This window comes from Gossypium hirsutum, chromosome A07, assembly GCF_007990345.1.
Source record: "Gossypium hirsutum isolate 1008001.06 chromosome A07, Gossypium_hirsutum_v2.1, whole genome shotgun sequence".
Lineage (NCBI taxonomy): Eukaryota > Viridiplantae > Streptophyta > Magnoliopsida > Malvales > Malvaceae > Gossypium > Gossypium hirsutum.
The window spans coordinates 26,375,624-26,395,651 of record NC_053430.1 but is presented as its reverse complement, the minus strand read 5'-3'; the positions used below and the strand labels follow the sequence as shown (position 1 = coordinate 26,395,651).

Here is a 20,028-nt window from a genome sequence, read left to right as displayed (position 1 = left end):
ATTTATATGTGTGCCTCTAGTAGGGCAACTATATTGCAAACTAAACTGGCAGATCACGGCCCAACCTTGTAGGAGAATACATGTTCGACTTAACAGGGATATGAAATGAAAATAAATATGGCTAATATGTGATTTTGATTTTTGAGATATGGGTCTGAGGTTAGCACAAAGATGGGTCATTGATGACCATGAAGGCTTGAGTGAGATGTGTATAAGTGGGTGGAATGTGTCCGCTTGAGTGCTATTTGTGTTATGTTAAATTGGCATAGTGTTGCCACCAAAGAACTGTAGATGGCAATTAGCATATTATGTTTGTATAACAGAGTTTCACGAAAAAGTCTGTTATTCCTTTCTTACGAGTACTAATACTTGTTGATTATCAAAGTTTTTGTAAAACTAGTTGTGTCTATTTTGGAACTCACTTAGTTTAAATAAACTTCATTACTTTTCATTCTCAAGAATTTTGATAGTAGAAGAAGATTCAGTTGAAGGGGACTACACTAGAGTTGCGATTACGAATGAGTCACTTGTTTATTTTTGTATCATGCATGGCTATTTGGCGGAGGCCATATACATATGTTTTGTATTTAATTTTTTCAATTAACTCTGTCGTTTGTATTGTGCTGTCTTAAAAAAAAAAGAATTTTCCCCTTATTATTAAAGTGTAGGCCAAACTCCATTGATTTGCAATTTACAAAGTTGTCTTTAATATGTATTCGCCATTGATGGTAGTTGATGATTAATAGACTGTCTTTTATAATCTCTATTATTTTGTTTAAAGATATGTTACGAAAAGAGAGATAATAATGTTTTTTCTTTTACACCAAAGAAAATCTTTGTAATTATTTTTCTAAAAATTTCAAGTTAAGCCAAAGGTGTTAAATTCGTTAGTAATAAACCAATCCATCGAGTGGTCTACCTGGCTGAATGATATACACCATGTCTTTCTGCCGGTTAAGGTGTGTTACTTTCCTAAATTAAAACTCAATAGTGATTAGAATTTTCAAGTTACTCCCTTTGCTTTAATGAAAAATTTTATCGGTTAAATTACTTAACCGATGTATAATATATTTTCATATTTACTTTGTACATCTTCCTATTTTACATTGAAAAATTTGAATGGTTACAACCCAATTTGATGCTTTTTTTTAATATGAATTCTTTTATATTGACTAAGGATAATAACGCTCTAATTGCTCCTTTCACCATTGAGGAATTTAAAAAAAATAACTTTTGAAATGCATCTAGATAAAAGCGTCTAGTCTTGATGGTTTAAACACAATGTCAAAAGTGTTGGCATATTGTTTGTAGGGATTTTTTTTTCTTATTCTTGTGACTTGCTTAATCGGGGTGAGTTCCCTTCGTTGGTAAATGATACATTTATTGTTTTGATCCCAAAGATTAATAGCCTTATGCAATGTTATTTACAAGTTGGTTGCAAAAGTTCTTGCTAATCGACTTAAGGGTCTTTTGCCAAAGATAATCTCTCCATTTCAATCTACTTTTGTTTCGGGTCAACTCATTATAAACAATGTTATGGTAGCCTTCGAGACTATTTATCGTATAAAGAATAAGAGTCAAGGTTTTGTAGATGAAGTGGCATTAAATATCGTTATCAGTAAAGCCTATGACTGAGTCGATTGGAATTTCCTTTGGTTTATTTGGGATCGCATGATGTTCATCGCCAATGGATTCATTGGATGATGTTATGGATTCAATGGATTTAGCTAAATATACTATTACTTTCAATGGTAGAGAGATCAAAACAATCTCTTGAAAAAGAGTCCTTTATCAAGGTGATTCCCTTTCTTCGTACCTATTTATATTGTCGACTAAGGGGCTTAGTTATATTCTAAAGAAAGTGGAGAGTCGATGAGACATTCATGGTATTTCTATATGTAGAGGGAGTCTTCCTATTTCTCATTTACTTTTCATTTATGATAGTTTCTTATTCTTTCGGGATCATGAAGCAAAGGTGATGATGATTAAGGATATTTTGATGTGTTACGATGAGGCTTATTAATTTCATAAAATTGAGCATCATGTATAGTTCAAATATAAAGCAACATATTTAAGAGAACACTAGTACCATTTTGGGTTTTGTTAACCTTTTAAACCATGATAAATACTTGAGGCTTCGATCTCTTATTGGGTGTAACAGAAGACAATTTTTTTCTTTTATAAACGAGCGTTTGTGCAAACGTATTCTAAATTGGAAGAATTGTTTTCTTTCTAGTGTTGGTAAAGAGATTATTATTGAAAACAGTGGCTTAAGCTATCTCAATTTATAATATGATTGTATTCCTTATTCCTTATAATTATTGTAATGATTTTCAAAAGATGATAAACTCCTTTTGGTGGGGTTCAAATAGTGTTCGACAAAAAATTCATTGGGCCTTTGGGATAAGCTATGTGTCTCAAAAAAGTTAGGTGGGTTGGGATTTCGTAATTTGTATTGTTTTAACTTAGCGCTCCTTAGTAAACAAGGCTAGAGATTTCTTTCTTTACTTGAGTCTCTTTTTAGTAGAATTTTCAAAGCTAAATACTTTACCAATTATGGGTTTCTTAATGTGGTCAAAAGCTCTATGCCTTCCTTTATTTGGAAGAGTATTTATAAGGCAAAGGCATTGTTGAAGAAAGGACTTCAGTGACGAGTAGGAGATGGTGATTGGATAGATGTTCTTAATAACCCCTAGATTAGAGATGGTGAGAATTTTTTCGTTGATACTTTACCATCGAAAGGTTGTGAGAGTATGAAAGGTCAGGACTTGATTCATACGAGTGTAAGAGTGCGTTTGGTTCGCTGTATTGGATTAGAGATGTATTGGGTTAGAAGTGTATTGGATTAGAGGTGTATTGGATTAGAGGTGTAATAGCAAATCAACTGTTTGGTTGAATGTAATGGAATAGATGCGTAATAGTAATCTTGTGTTTGGTTGAATGGAATAGAGGTGTAATAGCATAGTGGAAAAAACTAAAATGACTAGAATACCCTTAGCATAAATTTATTTTGGTAAATGATTATTGTTATTGTTATTTAAATTTTAATAAGATTATTATTATCAATAATGAATATTTTAATCATATTTAAACATAATTATTATTAAACATATTTTAATTAAAATATATAATTTAATAAAATTCTTAATAATTACCAGAAATTTGTTTTGGTAAATTATTATTGTTATTGTTATTTAAATTTTGATAAGATTATTAATATGAATAATAAATAATTTAATCATATTTAAACATAATTATTATTAAATATATTATACTTAAAATATATAATTTAATAAAATTCTTAATAATTAATATTCTTATATGAATTTACTCAAATCATAATATATTATATGATACTATAAAAGATAATTTGAAATAATTAATATTAAATATATTTTAATTAAAATATATGATTTAATAAAATTTAAAATAATTATAACTAATAAAATTTAATAAGTAAGAATTGAACTCTAAAAAATAAAAAAAACATAACCATATCGAATTATCATCAAGAACTCGATTGAATTTACAACAATTCTGAATTAAACGGAAGTACTGCCTCAATATCTCACTTTCAACTAAAAATATAAAGCAAGCATTCAATAGAAGAAATTCAAGCCGATACAATATCTCTTTCACCTTGCTCTCAACTCCAATTGGCCTTCCATGAAACCGATTCTTCACTTCAAACAAAATAGCTCACCAATCTAGCAGGAAAACGAATACTGTCCAAAGTTGCCATTGAAAATAACCTCCAACTTCATGTGTCCATTCCACAAGTTAAGGGAAAAAGCAATCTCTGTAACATCCTGTGCCCTGTATGATTTAGGGTGCCATTTTCTCTCAGACCAGTCAACGTGCGTTACTGACCAGTTTGCGATGCCACCGGGGTCAACCAACTGATAAAAGGAACAAGCGTTAAAAGAAGCTAAAGTGAAATGTATGAAAAACATGATGCAGAGTATGATTCTTACATTGAAAAAGGTTGGGAGGTAATGCTCGTCGGCAATGCAGTTTTTGCCATCCGCAAATGGCTGTTATAATCAAGAACATGAATGATTGAATGTCAGCAACATAAACTTAGGCACAAATTCTATCATTTTGTGCCCTTGTTAAAGCTAGAAATACTATCTTAGTGCTAATGCTAATAGTTAAGCTAGAAAATGACGGAAATAAACATCAATAAGGATAGTTGAGACCAGTCTAACAGACAATAGTAAGGATACGTAATGCTTTCGATAAACAGCAATTGTTAAGAGCTACTTTTGGCATCATGTACCAAAAGAAGTTACACTTAGGCCACCTAAAATTAATTCTTCTTATGTTTCAACATTATAGTCGAAATGGTGAATACAAAGAATAATCATTAAAATTGGAACAAATAAAAGTGAACCAACGCTCTCATCAATGAATGCAAGGCTGCTGTAAATTCGAAACGAGAACAGAATACTTTAATAAAATTTACCCTGCAGTAATCCCGAAACCTTGAATAGTAAAGACTGTCAGCCATGACTAGCAGAGCATGCTGCCGCCTCATTGTGAACCACTGCATAAAATTCAATGATTTAAACTTGCTACAACAAGACACTGTATAAGTTCATAAGAGACTTTATAATATCAATTAACACATACCTGTGCACCCTTTCTGAAGTCTTTCTCTTCTACTTCAGGTAACATGCGTGTTGAATACCTGCCATTTCCATGAGGTCCAGGATCCACAAAGCTGGCAAACAAAGTGGGTGGGATAAATTTCAAACAAGGGAAATGGTGCAACAAAGTCCATTATGCGTATATGTATGTGTAATACTCTCAGATTCTACTCACCAGTTAATGAAACTCATATTAGCATGCATTAGATAATTGTAGACGTAATCAAAATTATGCAATGGAATACAACTGCAATGTCACCATCAATACTTCAGATTTGGTAAAAGTACAAGTAAATATATATATGTATATTTTGGGAGGGGCGGGGGTGTTAATCACACGAACTATATTTTACCTGTCAGAGAGTAAAACAAAATGTTGGTTATCAAGATCTTTTAGAGCATATGCCAATAATCGTCTCTCTGCATCAACCATAGAAAATGCTCCCCATGTAACCTGCAAATTCAGTGTCAATAAATAGATCAATAGAAAAACTAACCGTACAATAATTGTTGAAGTAGTCATATATCAGATAGCAAAGCTCAACCACAAAATTTGATCTAAGAAACATACCGGAGAACTGTGAATTTCCCAGTTAAGGAAGTAAGGGCTCACATGCACTGGTTTTTCTTTTGATGCATGGATATAAACAGAAAATCTTCCCTCATTACCCTGCCAAGAAAATTGAGCAAACCTTTTTATCAGGATACATGGTTATTATAATTCAAAAACCAAAAATGCAGAAAAAGATATACAAAGTTATTAGAATTCCTTTCTGCAAGAATTCAACAGAAACAATACAGACTGAGCAGACAGTCGATATAACCAAAAGGAATTGATACAGACATCCTGAATCATACAAAGCAGGGAATTGCCTTGTCCTCCACCCTAGCAATTATATCAATTCACAATAAGCCAGATTGATTTCACTAATACCTTCGCCATACACATTAACATATTTGCATTGGCAATCAACAAAGGAAATGTTCTTTACTAAAATGAAATACATATGGCTCTCATTCATATTAGGCAATTCCTGGACACAAAAACTAGTAAAATGACCAACCTGAATTTAAGGATAATAACCATGAGATTTAATGGAATAAAAAATAAAGTCCATGAAGAATATGAAGACATTAGATCACGAAAGGGAAAAATGAACTAGCAACAACAACCAAAAAAAACTTATGAACTAGCAACAACAACCAAAAAAAACTTACACGGAAGAACATATCCCAAAGCTTCTCAAATGGCAATGAACCTGGAGTTAAGAACATGAATGCAATTTTAGGATTTTTGGATTCGACAGGAGGTGTATCCAAAATATCCCTAACCACAACCCGTGAAATAATCTCCTCATCAGTTAATTCCCTTTTAGGAGGAGGAAGCCAATCAGTAAGGACCTTGCAACCTCTAGAAGAAAATACATAACATGCAACATCGCTGTTCGGTGGATAGATGTAAGCACAAACTAGAAAAAGGCTGACAAAAGAAACCATTAAAATAATCCATATTGGCCTCTTCAAAGGAGAGCGATGGCGAGATCCAGGCAAGATCTTAGTATCACCCATGCTACCTAATCGCCACTCCTTAGCTACCTTCATCTAGTATAAACAAAAGAGCTCTATATTCATGTGTTTCTCATTTGTTTCAGTTTCCTCCTCAAGGTAATCAATCAGTATCCAACAACCAACCCCAGATTCTTCAATGGATCAATGTAATGTGATCTGTAAAAAGAAACCATAGGTGAAAAAGAAAGGAAACGGAGGGAACAAATCGGCAGCAAAGAGGCATAATGGACTGGGAGGAAATCGGCAGAAAACAAAAGCAAAGAAATAAGGAAGGAAATCGGATGAAGGAACAGAAGAGAAACAAGGGGATGGGGGGAGGGCAAATCAGGGAGGTGATGCTCAATCAGTAGCTAATCTGGGCAAAGATGGGGGAATAGAAATCGGTGGATTTCACCGATTAAGAAGGTAATGGATTAGATGCGTATTACCAATACATCAAACCAAACGACGTGTTACAGAAGTATTAGGTGGGGCCCACCGATTAAGCCAATACACCAAACCAAACAAGCTGTAAGTGTTTAGGATAAGGATTTGGTGGAAGGCCTTTTATCACCTTATGATGCGCAACACATTCTTTGTTATTACTTAGCATGTTTTCTTTAGACAATCATTTCATTTGGCACTTCAATCGTAATTGGGTTTACACTACTAGTTCTAGCTATAAAATTGCATTTCAACTTTTTTTGAATATGAATGACTATAATATGGATGGTCTTTGGAATGCGCTTTAGAAGGAGCTCTTGAATTCTAAAATTAAATATTGCATTTAGATATTCCTTCACAAGTTTATCCTTTATAATAAGAATCTGGTATGCCGAGGATTGAATATTGGCCCTATTTTTTTTTGATGTTATTAGGTAGTGGAAGACGTGGAACATGTGATTTTTTACTACTATTTCGCAAAGGAGGTTTGGCATTTGGTTGGATTTTATTTTGACCCAGTACGACTTTTGATTTTATAGGTTTGATTCTCTCACAGTATAATATCAAATTCTATCGTATGATTTTGTCACTCGTTTGGAGTATTTATTATCATCGCAACTCAACAATATAGAGAAATAAGAACCAAGAAGCTGCTACTGTTTATTTTGCTGCCTCTTTTCTACAAAGGTGGTCTACTATAGAAACATTTTTTCAGTCCCAATTGGTTTTTAACTCAAAAAATCCCATTGGGTACAATCAAATGTATTGTTGACAAAGCTATTTTTGCAAATAATATGCCACTGATTGGGCAGCCATTATGCTGGATGCTATGTGTGATTTTGTTTATTGCATTTCCAATTTTTCGCATGGAGTTCTTGAACCTTTCATGGTTGAGGCAATTGCAATGTGAGGCAGTCTCGTGGCTTCGTTCTTGGCATGTTAATGATGTTGTTTTAGAGATTGATAATACACAACTTCGGTGTGTATTATCACATGGTAAGACTGATGGTTCAGATTTGGGTATCATTATCCAAGACTATCTACATCTTATTTCTCACTTCTATTCTTTATCCTTCTGTTAGATTTGTATACCACTAATAGAGTAGCTTACACTATGACAATGCAACTTTATTGTAAGCAAACTACTTAAAACATGTTACTTGTCCGACTTTAATTTTTGATGTTCTTCTTTCTGATTGTTCCTTTGATTCAAGGGAAAAGGGAGAGTTAGGATCGAGTGTACAAGGGTGTTGAAGTTGTGCTTTAGCTGCTGCAAGATTTGTTAGAAAATTTTACTAATTTTTCTCATTTTTTGAAATGTTTCATTATTTTTTTCGATTTTAGGAGTTTGTTGACAATGAAATCTGGTAGTTGCTTGATTCTAGGATATGGTTGTTATTTCTTTTTTTTATGTATTTAAACAACACTCTAGCTTAATAAAAATGTGACTTTACCAGCAATTATTTCAATCTTTTTTTTCTCCTAGTCTTTTTCTTTGTTTCTTTAAGTTACAACAAAATTTATTCTAACAAATTGGTATCAAGAGCTATCTTCTTGAGAGACCTATAACTAAGGGAAAATATTTTGTCTTCCTTATTTTATGGATTTAAAAATCACTTTCATTGCACTTGCACCACTTATTTTCAATGGTGAAGGTTACCATGTATGGGTAGCAAGGATGGAGGCTCATCTAGAGGCAAATGATCTCTAGGAAGCTATGGAGGAGGACTACAAAATTCTTCAATTACTTACCAATCCGATTATGGCAAAAATCAAGAATCACAAGGAGAGGAAATCAAGAATATCAAAGGCAAGAGCTACATTATATGCTGCAAAATTCATCTGAAATCTTTCTCAAAATCATGAAAATGAAGTCAACCTTTAAAGTTTGGAATTTCTTGAAGGATAGTATGAAGGAGATGAAAGGATTAAAGGAACGAAAATGCTGAACCTAATTAGAGAGTTTGATCTCCAGAAGATGAAAGACTCCGAGACAGTGAAGGAGTAATTTGACAAATTGCTTGGAATCATAAACAAAGTAAGATTACTTGGATGTGAAATTTCCTGATCCTAGACTAGTTCAAAAAATTCTCGTAACTATTCCTAAAAGATTTTGTAACACCCTCTACCCGACTCGAATCATCGGATCCAAATATCGGATGTTATAATACATAAACAATTAGTAAAAATTTTACAATCGACGTATAACCATTTCAAAAACGTACTTCTTACTTTATTAATTGTCTTGAAAACAAAAGATTAAATAAAGAAAAGATTTAAGAATACATTAGATTTTCAAAGCAGTATAAAATGTCACAACTCAAAATTTTGCTAAAGACAGACTCTTCATGGTGTAGTATACTAAGCGCAATACTCTTATAGTACCCTCTGTATGCATAATATTGCAACTCGAACTGCCACCCTGATGCAATCCTGACTTGGTCCCTCCTGGTGTACTCACTCTTAAAGTGAACCTGCAACATAAACGAACATTTGTAAGTTAATACGAACTTAGTGAGTTTTAACCCAAATTACCTTGAAGAATTTCTTGTTGAATTCTTCATCTTGAAGACTTTGGATTTCATCTTTATCTTTGGCGGATACTTTTTTAATATTGAGTGTATAGATATATGCCAACTTCCATACTTAATTATCCTACACACATATCACTCATTGAGCAAATTCCAGACTTCACCACTTAGCACAAATCTCATTCCTTTTCAAAAAATGAATACACTTCTCAAAAGGATATCCATACAGAACCTACCTTTGACAGATTCACACTCAATCGGATGTTGAATACCCTCCCTAGGATAGGGTACTCAAAGATACTATTCTTGGCGGGTACTTATATTAATTAATCTTTCAAGATGAACTTTACAAATCCTACATTTGCAGATTCTCATACTGAAATGACAAGATCACAATTTATTCTGATGGATGAAATCTTCTAAGTCATCCTGTGGAATCCCAAACAATCATGTTACATATATGAGAATGCTCTGATTTGATGGAAAACTTATACTTTAGATAAACTTTTTATATACAGCATGAAATACTCAAATTTGACAGACACTAGATACTTCAAATTACTTCCTTACATAGCGTAAACAAATTCAAATCTAACAAACTCTTAGACTAATCATAATTATGAATACGCCAAATTACTTGTACTAATAGACTACTATGGTGGATTCACCATTCAAAAACACTATTGAGAACTCTTTCAGGAAATGCCTTTAAGTCATATTTAATTTCATCACAGAGCTATCCAAAGAAAGATGTTTTCAAACTTACTCAGATATTTACCACAGAGTTATCTAGTGAAGTCTCTAAACTTACCCTAATTTCACCATAAATGTGATTATCAAAATCTCGTCTCATAGGCATTACAAAATACGCCACATTGGCATCACAGAATATGCCATAAAACATTTATTGAATACACTACAAAAGCTTTATAGAATATTACATGTTTACTGTCCAAGCGGACTATCTCAAAAGGTGTCATGGGTTTCTCCCTCATGGTCTTGTACACATTTTCATGTCGTGTTCTACTTGTCTAGTTTACATCTTATCGAAGGCAACACCATGAGTATACTCATTGTCATATGATGCCATGGGTCTCTACCATATGGTCTTACACATGTTTTCATATCGTGATATGTTAGTCCAGTTAGCAATGTACCTACCCTACTAGAGGCATCACAAATGGTTATGTTACTTACTTAACACAAAAGCACTTACCCAAATTCGTTCACACTTGTAACGAACTCATATTCTTTCATACATGATTTCACAAGCACTCATACCACACATTATCTTACTCATGCAGCCACTCATATATCTGATTTGTAATTATGCAGAAATTTTACGATAATTCATACATATACACTCACTAATTATCTAAAAAGACATTATCATTTGATCTACGATTATAAACTAACATGCAAGAGTCAGGACAAAGACTCATCTGCAACTCACCTTTACTGTAACTCAGAGTTCCAAATCTGATTGTCCTTCTTAAACCAATAGCAATAACTGCTTAAAAGAATATGGAACTTCTATTAAAATCTCATTTACAATCAACTTACTAACATCTCAATTATAAACAACCCCTATGTAGGGCCTCTTATGCACACCCTATTATTTATATGGTTTTTAACACCCTTACTCTTTTAAAATCATAATATGCAGAGCTATCAAAATTACCAGGAGGTTGAAACATCTATCGATTAACTCAAAAACCTTAACTTTCAGCTTAATGAAGAGGAAAAAAATGTTTAGATCTTTGAAGAAGAACTAGAGGGTGGAACAGAAAGAAGAAAAACCATCTCTCTATTCTTTTCTTACCATATATATACTCAACTTCTCTTAGTGGATTTTGACAAGTGGCCATATTTACTAAAATTATCATTTGTTTTCCCTACTAAAATTTGGGGCAAGTAGAGGAAAATCTGGTGAAGTTAACATTTAAAGATAGGCCAATCAAGAAGTGAGTCAAATCAGTCCAATCAACCCTAAACTAATCCTGTTATGAGAACCAACTAGAACAGTGTTCATGCAAACTAGGCGGTGACTCTCATATGGAGTGTTCTTAAAGATACTTTATGTCACACCCCAAAATAAAGCCTAAAAGTTTCGATGGTATTTTAGGAATTTTAGCCTATATGTACTCGAAATTTCATAAGGTTGGTATTCGATAATGTTTTCAACGATGACTATTAGGAAATTGAGTCGATTTTTTAAAATGAGTTTTAAATACCTTTAATTTTAGAAATAGGATTGATTTGTAAAAGAGTCAAAATTGAGAGTTTTTATGAAACAATTTACCCAGAATTTTAAAATCAACTAAAACCTCCCATTTACCACATGTTTCACGTTATTTCTTTCTTTTTTGTTTGTTGTGTCGCCCCTTTTGCTCTCCCAACTCTCCCAATTGCTTTTGATCTCCAATTTTTAATCCCTCTTGATTTCCATTATCCTTTGAACTATAAATCTCCATTGAAACCAATAAAACCCCCAAAAACTTTATTAATTTCATCATCATCTTCAAGAGTGGATTTTTCGAAATTTCACAAAAGTTAATTTTTCTTGCATTCAAGGTAACCAATCATCTTCCTATTAGCTTTAAATGTTATCTAGAATTTTAAATCGAATTTCTAGCCATTAAAATGCATGTTTTAGATAAAAGCCAAAATTTTGGTCAGTAATGGTGGCTTTCAGGTTGGTGGATTAAAATTTGGTTGTAAAACTTTTTCAACTTGTTTTAACATAATTAGAAGGTTTCTAAAGTTACTTTGAAGTTTTGTTAATGAATTTTTGAGTTTAAATAAATTTTCGTTATTATGGCCAAAATTCGTCAAAAAATGTCGATACCTTAAAACGTGTAGTTTTGTATAGTTTAAAGGTTGAGAACTAGTCATAGATGAATATGTAGATGAAAGGAATTCGTTTTGTGCAAAAATATTAAGCGTAGGCTAAAATATTCAAATTTAAAGTTTTCTATGTCAAAGGTTTCAGTTAAAAGGGAACGTAGCTTAGACTATTGTTTTTGACTGTTTAAGGTGAGTTAATTACTGATTTTTGATTTTATGTTTGTGTGGTTTGTCCTGTTCAAGTTTCGAAGTCAGTAGAACCTTCAAAGAGTAAAGTCAAAGGCAAAGAAAAGCTTGTTTAAGCGTTCGGCTTTTTGGTGAAAGCATATTTTTGGTGAGTGTTTTGAAATAGCTGCTTGTAGATGATTCATTGTGTAATTGGGAATTTAGAGGTAGCCTAAACCTCTAATCTAAATTCTAAGAGTAAGTTTCTCACATCTATGATAAAATGTGATATATGTATGCTTGTGAAATTGTGAAATTATGAACATATATAAGATGCTATGACATATGCTATAAGCTTATTATGACTGATGTGAAAGTGAATATGAGGGTGTGTTGTTCATTCTATGTGGCAGAAAATATGTGGGTATGTTATTTATGCCATGTGATAGTGATTATATTATGCTACTAATGTGAATATGCAGTGAATATGTGTGGAAAATTGGTAATTAAATATGTGATAATAATGCGGATATTTTGGCCTTGTATTATTATGAGACCGTTGGATATAGTTGGCATGTCATAGGAATGTGAGTACTCACCTTTGTGTTGTGATATATGGGGCGTTAAGACTCATGGCAGTTTTTGGAGAGATAAGGGAATGTAAGCTAAGCTCCATTGACCAGAATATATGTGTTTGGTGTATTAGAGAGTGATAGCTATATGCTTCGCTTATAGGACATGTTTGACTCTTTGAGTCATTTTGGTGTGTTGGAGATCTGTGTATCTGATGTGTGGTGATGAGTCCACATTATGTTTCATATCCTCAAGAGCCAAACTATCATAAAACGTGACTGAAAGTGACTAAATGTGATTAATATGTGTTGTAATATATATGCATAAATATTCATGTGATTAATGTGTAAACATTCATGAAAGATGATTAATGTGTAAAACATGACACAGGAGTAGAAGATGTTATGATTGTGTTGCATGTCTACTTTGTTGTTGCATAATGACTAGTTTGCATAGTGGTTGTTCTGAGCATTCACTGAGCTTGTTAAACTTACCCACACGCTTTCTAAACTTTGCAGAGTAGTTGCGTTCCCGGTGTGAGTGATGTTGCCTTCGAGGGATTGATCCAAGCCATTCTTTAGACACTATAGTAGGTCTCAATGGTTATTTTTTATATGGGAGTTTAAGGCAATGTAGTAGATTTTATATTGGTTTTGCTAAGACATTTTTGGGTTATTTGCATGATATTTGTGTTTGAAAGCATATAGACTTAAATATGATGTTTGGATTGTTGTTTTGGACATTTTGATGTTTATTTAACTAGGTGAATGAAGCATGTTATTTAAGGATGAATATAAATGGTTTATATGCTGACTCATGCTGAAATTTGGTAGTCCAGAGCAGAGTTATTGATATGTGGGTTTTAAAAACGATACCTCTATAATTTTAAAAGTACAGGGAGTCAAATTATAGAATTGGTATCGATACATTGACCCGAGTATCGATACTCGGGATAAGTTTATCAATACCTTGTGAAAGGTACCGTTAATTTTTGACATTTTAATATTTGGTAAGAAACAAAATGCTAATTTGGTATTGATTTTCCACGTGGTATCAATACCACTTAAAGGAAATATTAATACCTTAAAGGTAGTATCGATACCTACGTAACATCATTGGGAAATTTTGCTAAGTGGTCCCAAGGCTTAATTCATGTCTATTTTACATTTGTTTGGTGTATGTTAGCGTGGTTAATTGTTAGTTTGAGTTTGTATGACTTAATATTCGCATAAATGCTATGGTAACAAAAGAAAATAAATGATACATATAGGCTATGCATAACAATTATGATGAAATCAATGTGAGACGGTGGTGTAGTGTCCTAGAACTCGGGATCGACGACCGGGCTGGGTGTAATGTGCTACACTTTAGTCCCTTATAGCTTTCTCATATACTTATTAGGCATTTTATGTTCAGCCAAAACTCTAAGGCGTACCCTTCATTTTCATACTCTTTCTTCAATTGAAGAATACCCCTAGATGAAATCTTTAGATACTTTTACGAGCAGATACTATATGCGTCAACTTTAGTTTTCCAGAAGATTGTAAAATGATAGACTATGCTACCGTAATGCGCCAAAATAGGTAACCTTCATATCTATTTGCTTTCTTTTCGGATCTGTCAAATTTGGGGTGTGACAGATTTGAAGCTACAATCTTCTTTTTGGAAAACACTAAAGGTTTCTCTAAGGTTAATTTTGTAGAATTGATGAATGCTTTGCAGGCATAAGAGCAGAGAAGACTTATGAGATTTGAAGGGTTTGTTGAAGATACATTAGCTGCGAAAGCTTAATATAGTCGAGGAGGAAAGGAAAAGAAACATAAGAAGAACAATAAGGGAAATTCATGTTCTGATTCTTTCATTACAAATATAGGAACAAGATCTGATTTCCCTCCTTGTAAACACTATGGAAGAAAGGGTCATCCACTTTCAAATGTTAGAGAGAGCCAGACCAACAACGTGAAAAATGTCAGAAAATGGGGCATCATCAAAGAATTTGCAAAAGCAATACTTAGCAAAATACTGTGCACAAGTGAAATTGCATTAAAAAATGTTGCTTAATGGAGAAAAGGATGAGAAACTCTTTGTGGCCACTTGCTTTGCAATTTGTCATTCAAGTGAGAAATGACTCATTGACAATGGTTGTACCAACCATATTACTCTTGATAGTGATCTCTTAAAACAATTGAATACTTCAGTAGTTTCCCAAGTAAAGATTGGCAATGGAGAGTACATTGTAGTTAAGGGAAAAAGAAGAGTTGAGAGTTGTAATTGAAAGCATTTCAGGTACAAAATTTATAAAAGATATGTTATTTGTACCTAGCATCAGTCAAAATTTGTTGATTGTTGGTCAATTAATTTAAAAGGGTTTCAAAGTTATATTTGAAACAAATTAGTGTTTAATCACATATGCAAATGAAAATGATGTATTCAAAGTAAAAATGAAAGGGAAGAGCTTTGCACTTGATCCATTAGAAGAGAAGCAAGTCGCATTCTCTGCAACAATTGTGCATGCTAAATTTTGGCATAAGAGGCTTGGACATTTCAATCATGCAGCTGTTGTGAATTTGCAAAGAAAGGAATTGGTTTAATGTCTCTCTTGTCTTGAACTTAAAATTCCAGATTGTAGAGCTTGCCAACAAGGAAAACAATTGAGACTTCCATTCAAGCAATCAACTTGGAGAGTTATTGAATAGTTACAATTGATGCACATTAATGTTTCTAGATCTCAATAAACCCCATCTCTTAATGGAAGTAGATATTTTTTTTATCTTCATTGATGACTACTCTAAAATATGTTGGATCTATTTTCTCAGATTCAAGTCAAAAGTTGTTGGTGTATTTTTATAATTCAAGCAATAGATTAAAACACAAAGTGGTCAAAAAATTCAAGCTTTGAGATTTAATAATGGCAAGGAGTACACCTCCAATCAATTTGATCTTTTCTATGAAGCAGGGATTGAACACCAACTCACTTCTCTATACACTCCACAAAAAAATAGAGTCAACGAGAGAAAGAATTGTTCCATAATGGAGATGGTTAGATGTTTGAGAAGAATTTGCCAAGGGAATATTTGGCAGAGGCGATGGACACTACAGTTTTCCTTCGCAACAGGCTTCCTACAAAAGTTCTTGCAAGAATAACTCTGTATGAAACCTAGCACAGTTTTAAACCTTCTTTAAAAAATCTCAGGTATTCGGATAATTATGCTTTGTTTATGTTCCTCAGATCAAAAGGGATAAATTGGCTAAAATGGCGAAAGTAGGGGTCTTTGTTGGCTACAATACAATCTCAAAAGCTTACAGAATTTTCTAACGAAACACTAAGAAAATTTTTATAAGAAAAGATGTTCATTTCATGGAGAATGATGAGTGGGATTAGGTATGAAAACAAGTAGTAGTGGTACCTGATCAAGTTTTAAAATTGCAACTCAGAGAAGATGAGTCAATTGATTATATGTCCGTTAGAGGTATGATATCACTTTATGATATTTACCAAGATGTAATGTGGTTGTACTCAAACCAACAGATTTCTAGGAAACCGAGAATGATTCAAAATGGACTACAACAATGAAGGAAGAGCTCTTGATGATAAAAAAAATTGAAACATGGACGTTGGTAAAAGACCTGCAGATTGGAGTGAAGTGGGTATTTAGAACCAAGCTAAATCCCGATAGTTCAATCAACAAGCATAAAGCTAGGCTTGTTGTAAAAGGGTATGCTCAGATTTTCTGTGTTGAATTTTTTACACTTTTTCTCCTGTTGCTAGACTAGATACAATTAGGTTGTTGCTTGCGGTAGCTACACAATAGGGCTAAAAAGTCTATAAATTTGATGTTAAATCAACATTCTTATATGGCTTTTTCAAGGAAAAAAATTACTTTGAGCAGCTTGATGGTTTTATTGTGAAAAAGCAACAAACATAATGTGTACTTCCTCAAGAAGGCCTTGTATGGCCTGAAATAGGTGCCAAGAGTGTGGTACAACAAAATTGATGAGCACTTAATGCGATTGGGTTTCAAAAGAAGTAATGAAGAACTTGTGAGAAAGTTCAAAGAAGATATGGAGCAAACTTTCAAGATGACAAATTTGGGAGAAATGACTCACTTTCTAGGAATGGAAATAAAATAGAAAAATGAAGAAGTGTTCATTTTTCATAAGAAGTATGCTAAGGAAATTTTGAAAAAATTAAGAATAGACGAATACAAGAGTGTAGATACTCCAATGTATCAAAAGGAGAAGCTGAGCATAGAAGATGAAGTTGAAAAAGTCAATGAAACATTATACAAAAGTCTAGTTGATTGTCTAATATATCTAACTACTACGAGACCTGATATCTTACATTCTATAAGTATATTATTCAAATTTATGAATTGTGCAATTGAAACACATCTTACAGCTGCTAAAAGAGTCCTTAGATATGTGAGGACATTAGATTATGGAATCAAATTTTGTATAAATCAAGATTATATTTTGCAAGGTTATTCATATAGTGATTGAGGAGGTTCACTTAATGAATTGAAAAGCACTTCAGGTTACTGTTTCAAGTTTAGTTCGGGTGTGTTCTCATGGTGTTGCAAAAAGCAAAATACAGTGGCATAATCTACAGGAAAAGTTAAATTTATTGCAGCTAGTGTTGTTGTCAATCAAGCTTTGTGGTTAACAAAAGTTTTAGTGAATTTTAATCTGAAGCAACAAGGATGCATAGAAGTGTTCATTGATAATCAAGTTGCAATTTCTATCTCTAACAATTTTGTTTTTCATGGGAAAATGAAACACATCAAAATTAAGTTATTTTCTCGGAGAGAAGTGCAGTAGGAAGGTTCAGTTGGTTTAAAGTACTGCAATTATGAATCTCAACTAGTTGATATATTTACAAAGCCCTTACCTAGAAGCAAGTTTGAGTTTCTTAGAGAGAAACTTGGAGTGTGAAGCAACCAAAGCAAGGAGGAGTGCTGAAGTTGTGCTTTAGGTGCTGCAATATTTGGTCAAAACAAATTTTACTGATTTTCTCATTTTTTTAACCGTTTCATTATTATTGTTGATTTTAGGAGTTTGTTGATCATGAAATCTAGTAGTTGTTTGATTTTAGGATGTGGTTGTTATTTTTTTCATGTATTTAAACAACACTTCAACTCAATAAAAATGTGACTTTACCATCAATTATTTCTATCTTTTTTCCTCCTAGTCTTTTATCTTTGTTTCCTTAAATTACAATAAAAGTTATTCCAACAAAGGGTAGGCCTATTGGTTTGGGTTCTTAGGTACTCTTTCTTTTTCTTTTGTGTCTCGTATTTCTTCTTATCTTCAATGTAATGCTCTTTTATAAAAAAGAAAATATTTTTATTGAAAATTAGTTGTTGCTACTGTGATTATTGTGAATCTTTTGTTTGAAAATTGAGATATTGTATTCTCATTACATTTTGTGAAAAGAAAATTACTTGTATGTTGCCTTCAGGAAAACCTTTGGGTTTGAAGCTTAGATTTATTTGTTCTCAATGTTTAACAGGAATGAAAAATATTTTAGAAGAAGTCTAAAAGTGAAATAGACTATTTTCTAAAAAAAAGATTCATATTTATTTGTTCTAAATATTTATCAAGAATGAAAAAAATATTTTAAAAGAAAGTCTAATAGTGAAGTAGAATATTTTCTAAAAGAAAGTTTTAGATTTGTTTGTTCTGAATATTGGCTTCCGTTGTTTTTGCTAGTTACTACAACAAGTGTGCAAAGAGTATTTTTTTTGCAATGAAAATTGTGAAAATTTGTTTAAAGAATCGAATTGGAAATCAATAGATGAATAATTGTTTGATTATATATATTGAGAAATATATTTTTAACAACATTAATAAAGAGAAAATAATTCAACGGTTTTAACATACCAGGAAGCATTGTGGACAATAATAACAAAAAAATATACGCATTATTTAAATTTATTTGATGTACATTTTCTTTTAGTTACTATTTTACTAGTTTTATAATAGTCTTACATTTAACCACGATTAATATTATGTATTAGCTTATATGACATTTTTAAATATTTTATTTTCAAAAAGAAAATTGATTCTATAATCTAAATTTTCTGTCTCTGCCTTTGGTAGGGAGGCTGTGAGTGGTGGTTGAATTGGTTGGGTATGGTGATGGTGAGAAGGGACAATGATAGAGGGTGTGAAAAAGAGGGCTCCGTGTGAGCTTGTTAATGGTTGTGAGTATTGGTTTGAAGCTTGGTTTGTGGTAAGGGTGAAATGTCGATGAGTGGTGCTGAAGATGGATGTCTCTAGTGTTGAGGGGTTCTGTTGGGTGAGGTTAACGATGAGCGGCAGATGCTAGGTTGAGTGTGGATTTAGTGTTGAGCTGTGATGAGAGATGGTGACTGGTGGAGCAATGAAAGGTAAGGGGGTGGTGAGAGAGGTGAATGGTGATCGGTAAATGTTTTCTAATTAATTGTTTTAAAAAATGAGATAAAATAAAAAAAATAACCATTTTAAATATGTTTTTTTTTTATAATTTTTGAACATTTTATATATTTATATAATTTTTAATATTGTTTTAAAAAAATTAGAATTAAGATCATATTGACAAAATGAATAAATATTGAGGATTAAGATTATTGATTCTTTTTAAAAATCAAGACCAAATTAAAAAATAAAATAAACATTGAGAACTAAATTTATTATTATATCATGTCATATCAACGTTCTATTTAGTAACCAAATATATTTTAATGGTAGAGTGACTAAAATGAAAAATGGACTTAACGAAAGTGACTAAATGAACAAAAAAATTCAATGATTAAAATAGGAACGTGCTAAGACTTGAATGACTACCTGAGTTATTTACCTTAAAAACTTTTAGAAAAAATATGAAATTGACAAAATATATAAATAATAATGACTTAATTTACCATTATATCAAATGAAAAATACCTACATTAAGATAAATAAATTTTGATTACTTTTAAAATTAACAAAAATTAAATTGATGATATAACAAATTGCTGAAAAAAGTGTTTTTACGTAAAGGTTTTTTTTTTTTAATATATGTAATGTGGTGAACTGAGTCGGACACTTAGAGAGAGAATCAGCATTTATATTTACAGTGAAAGAGAATCACAAAGCAAAGGAGAATCTGTAATCTTAAGTGAAAGTCTTCCATTTATTTCAACTGCCTTAGCTTTTAAGTCTGGGTTTTTCTTGGGCTAATTATGGTTCTAGTCCTTTAGTATGTTGAATTTGAGGTTTAATCCCTATAATTTAATTTTACATAATTTTAC

General features: G+C 32.3%; 1 protein-coding gene across 1 annotated transcript; it reads right to left on the bottom strand.

Annotated features, from left to right (window-relative positions):
- Positions 1-3,478: 3,478 nt before the first annotated feature.
- LOC107953093 (glycosyltransferase BC10-like) lies at positions 3,479-6,307 on the bottom strand. Its single transcript, XM_016888315.2, has 8 exons — positions 5,868-6,307; positions 5,221-5,319; positions 5,003-5,103; positions 4,825-4,896; positions 4,633-4,723; positions 4,466-4,546; positions 3,975-4,034; positions 3,479-3,899 (listed from the first exon to the last, which is right to left on the bottom strand). Exons 1-8 carry the CDS (start codon positions 6,249-6,251, stop codon positions 3,708-3,710), a joined length of 1,080 nt encoding a protein of 359 aa, XP_016743804.2. The 5' UTR covers positions 6,252-6,307; the 3' UTR covers positions 3,479-3,707.
- Positions 6,308-20,028: the final 13,721 nt, after the last annotated feature.

What these genes read in the sequence shown, in the direction of transcription:
- LOC107953093 (XM_016888315.2), bottom strand. Translation starts at nt 6,251, where the DNA reads ATGAAGGTAGCTAAGGAGTGGCGATTAGGTAGCATGGGTGATACTAAG. An exon ending in TTTGGGATATGTTCTTCCGT is followed by an intron (nt 5,320 to 5,867) that starts GTAAGTTTTTTT and finishes TTTTCTTGGCAG; the next exon opens with GGTAATGAGGGAAGATTTTC. An exon ending in AATATGAGTTTCATTAACTG is followed by an intron (nt 4,724 to 4,824) that starts GTGAGTAGAATC and finishes TTTGTTTGCCAG; the next exon opens with CTTTGTGGATCCTGGACCTC.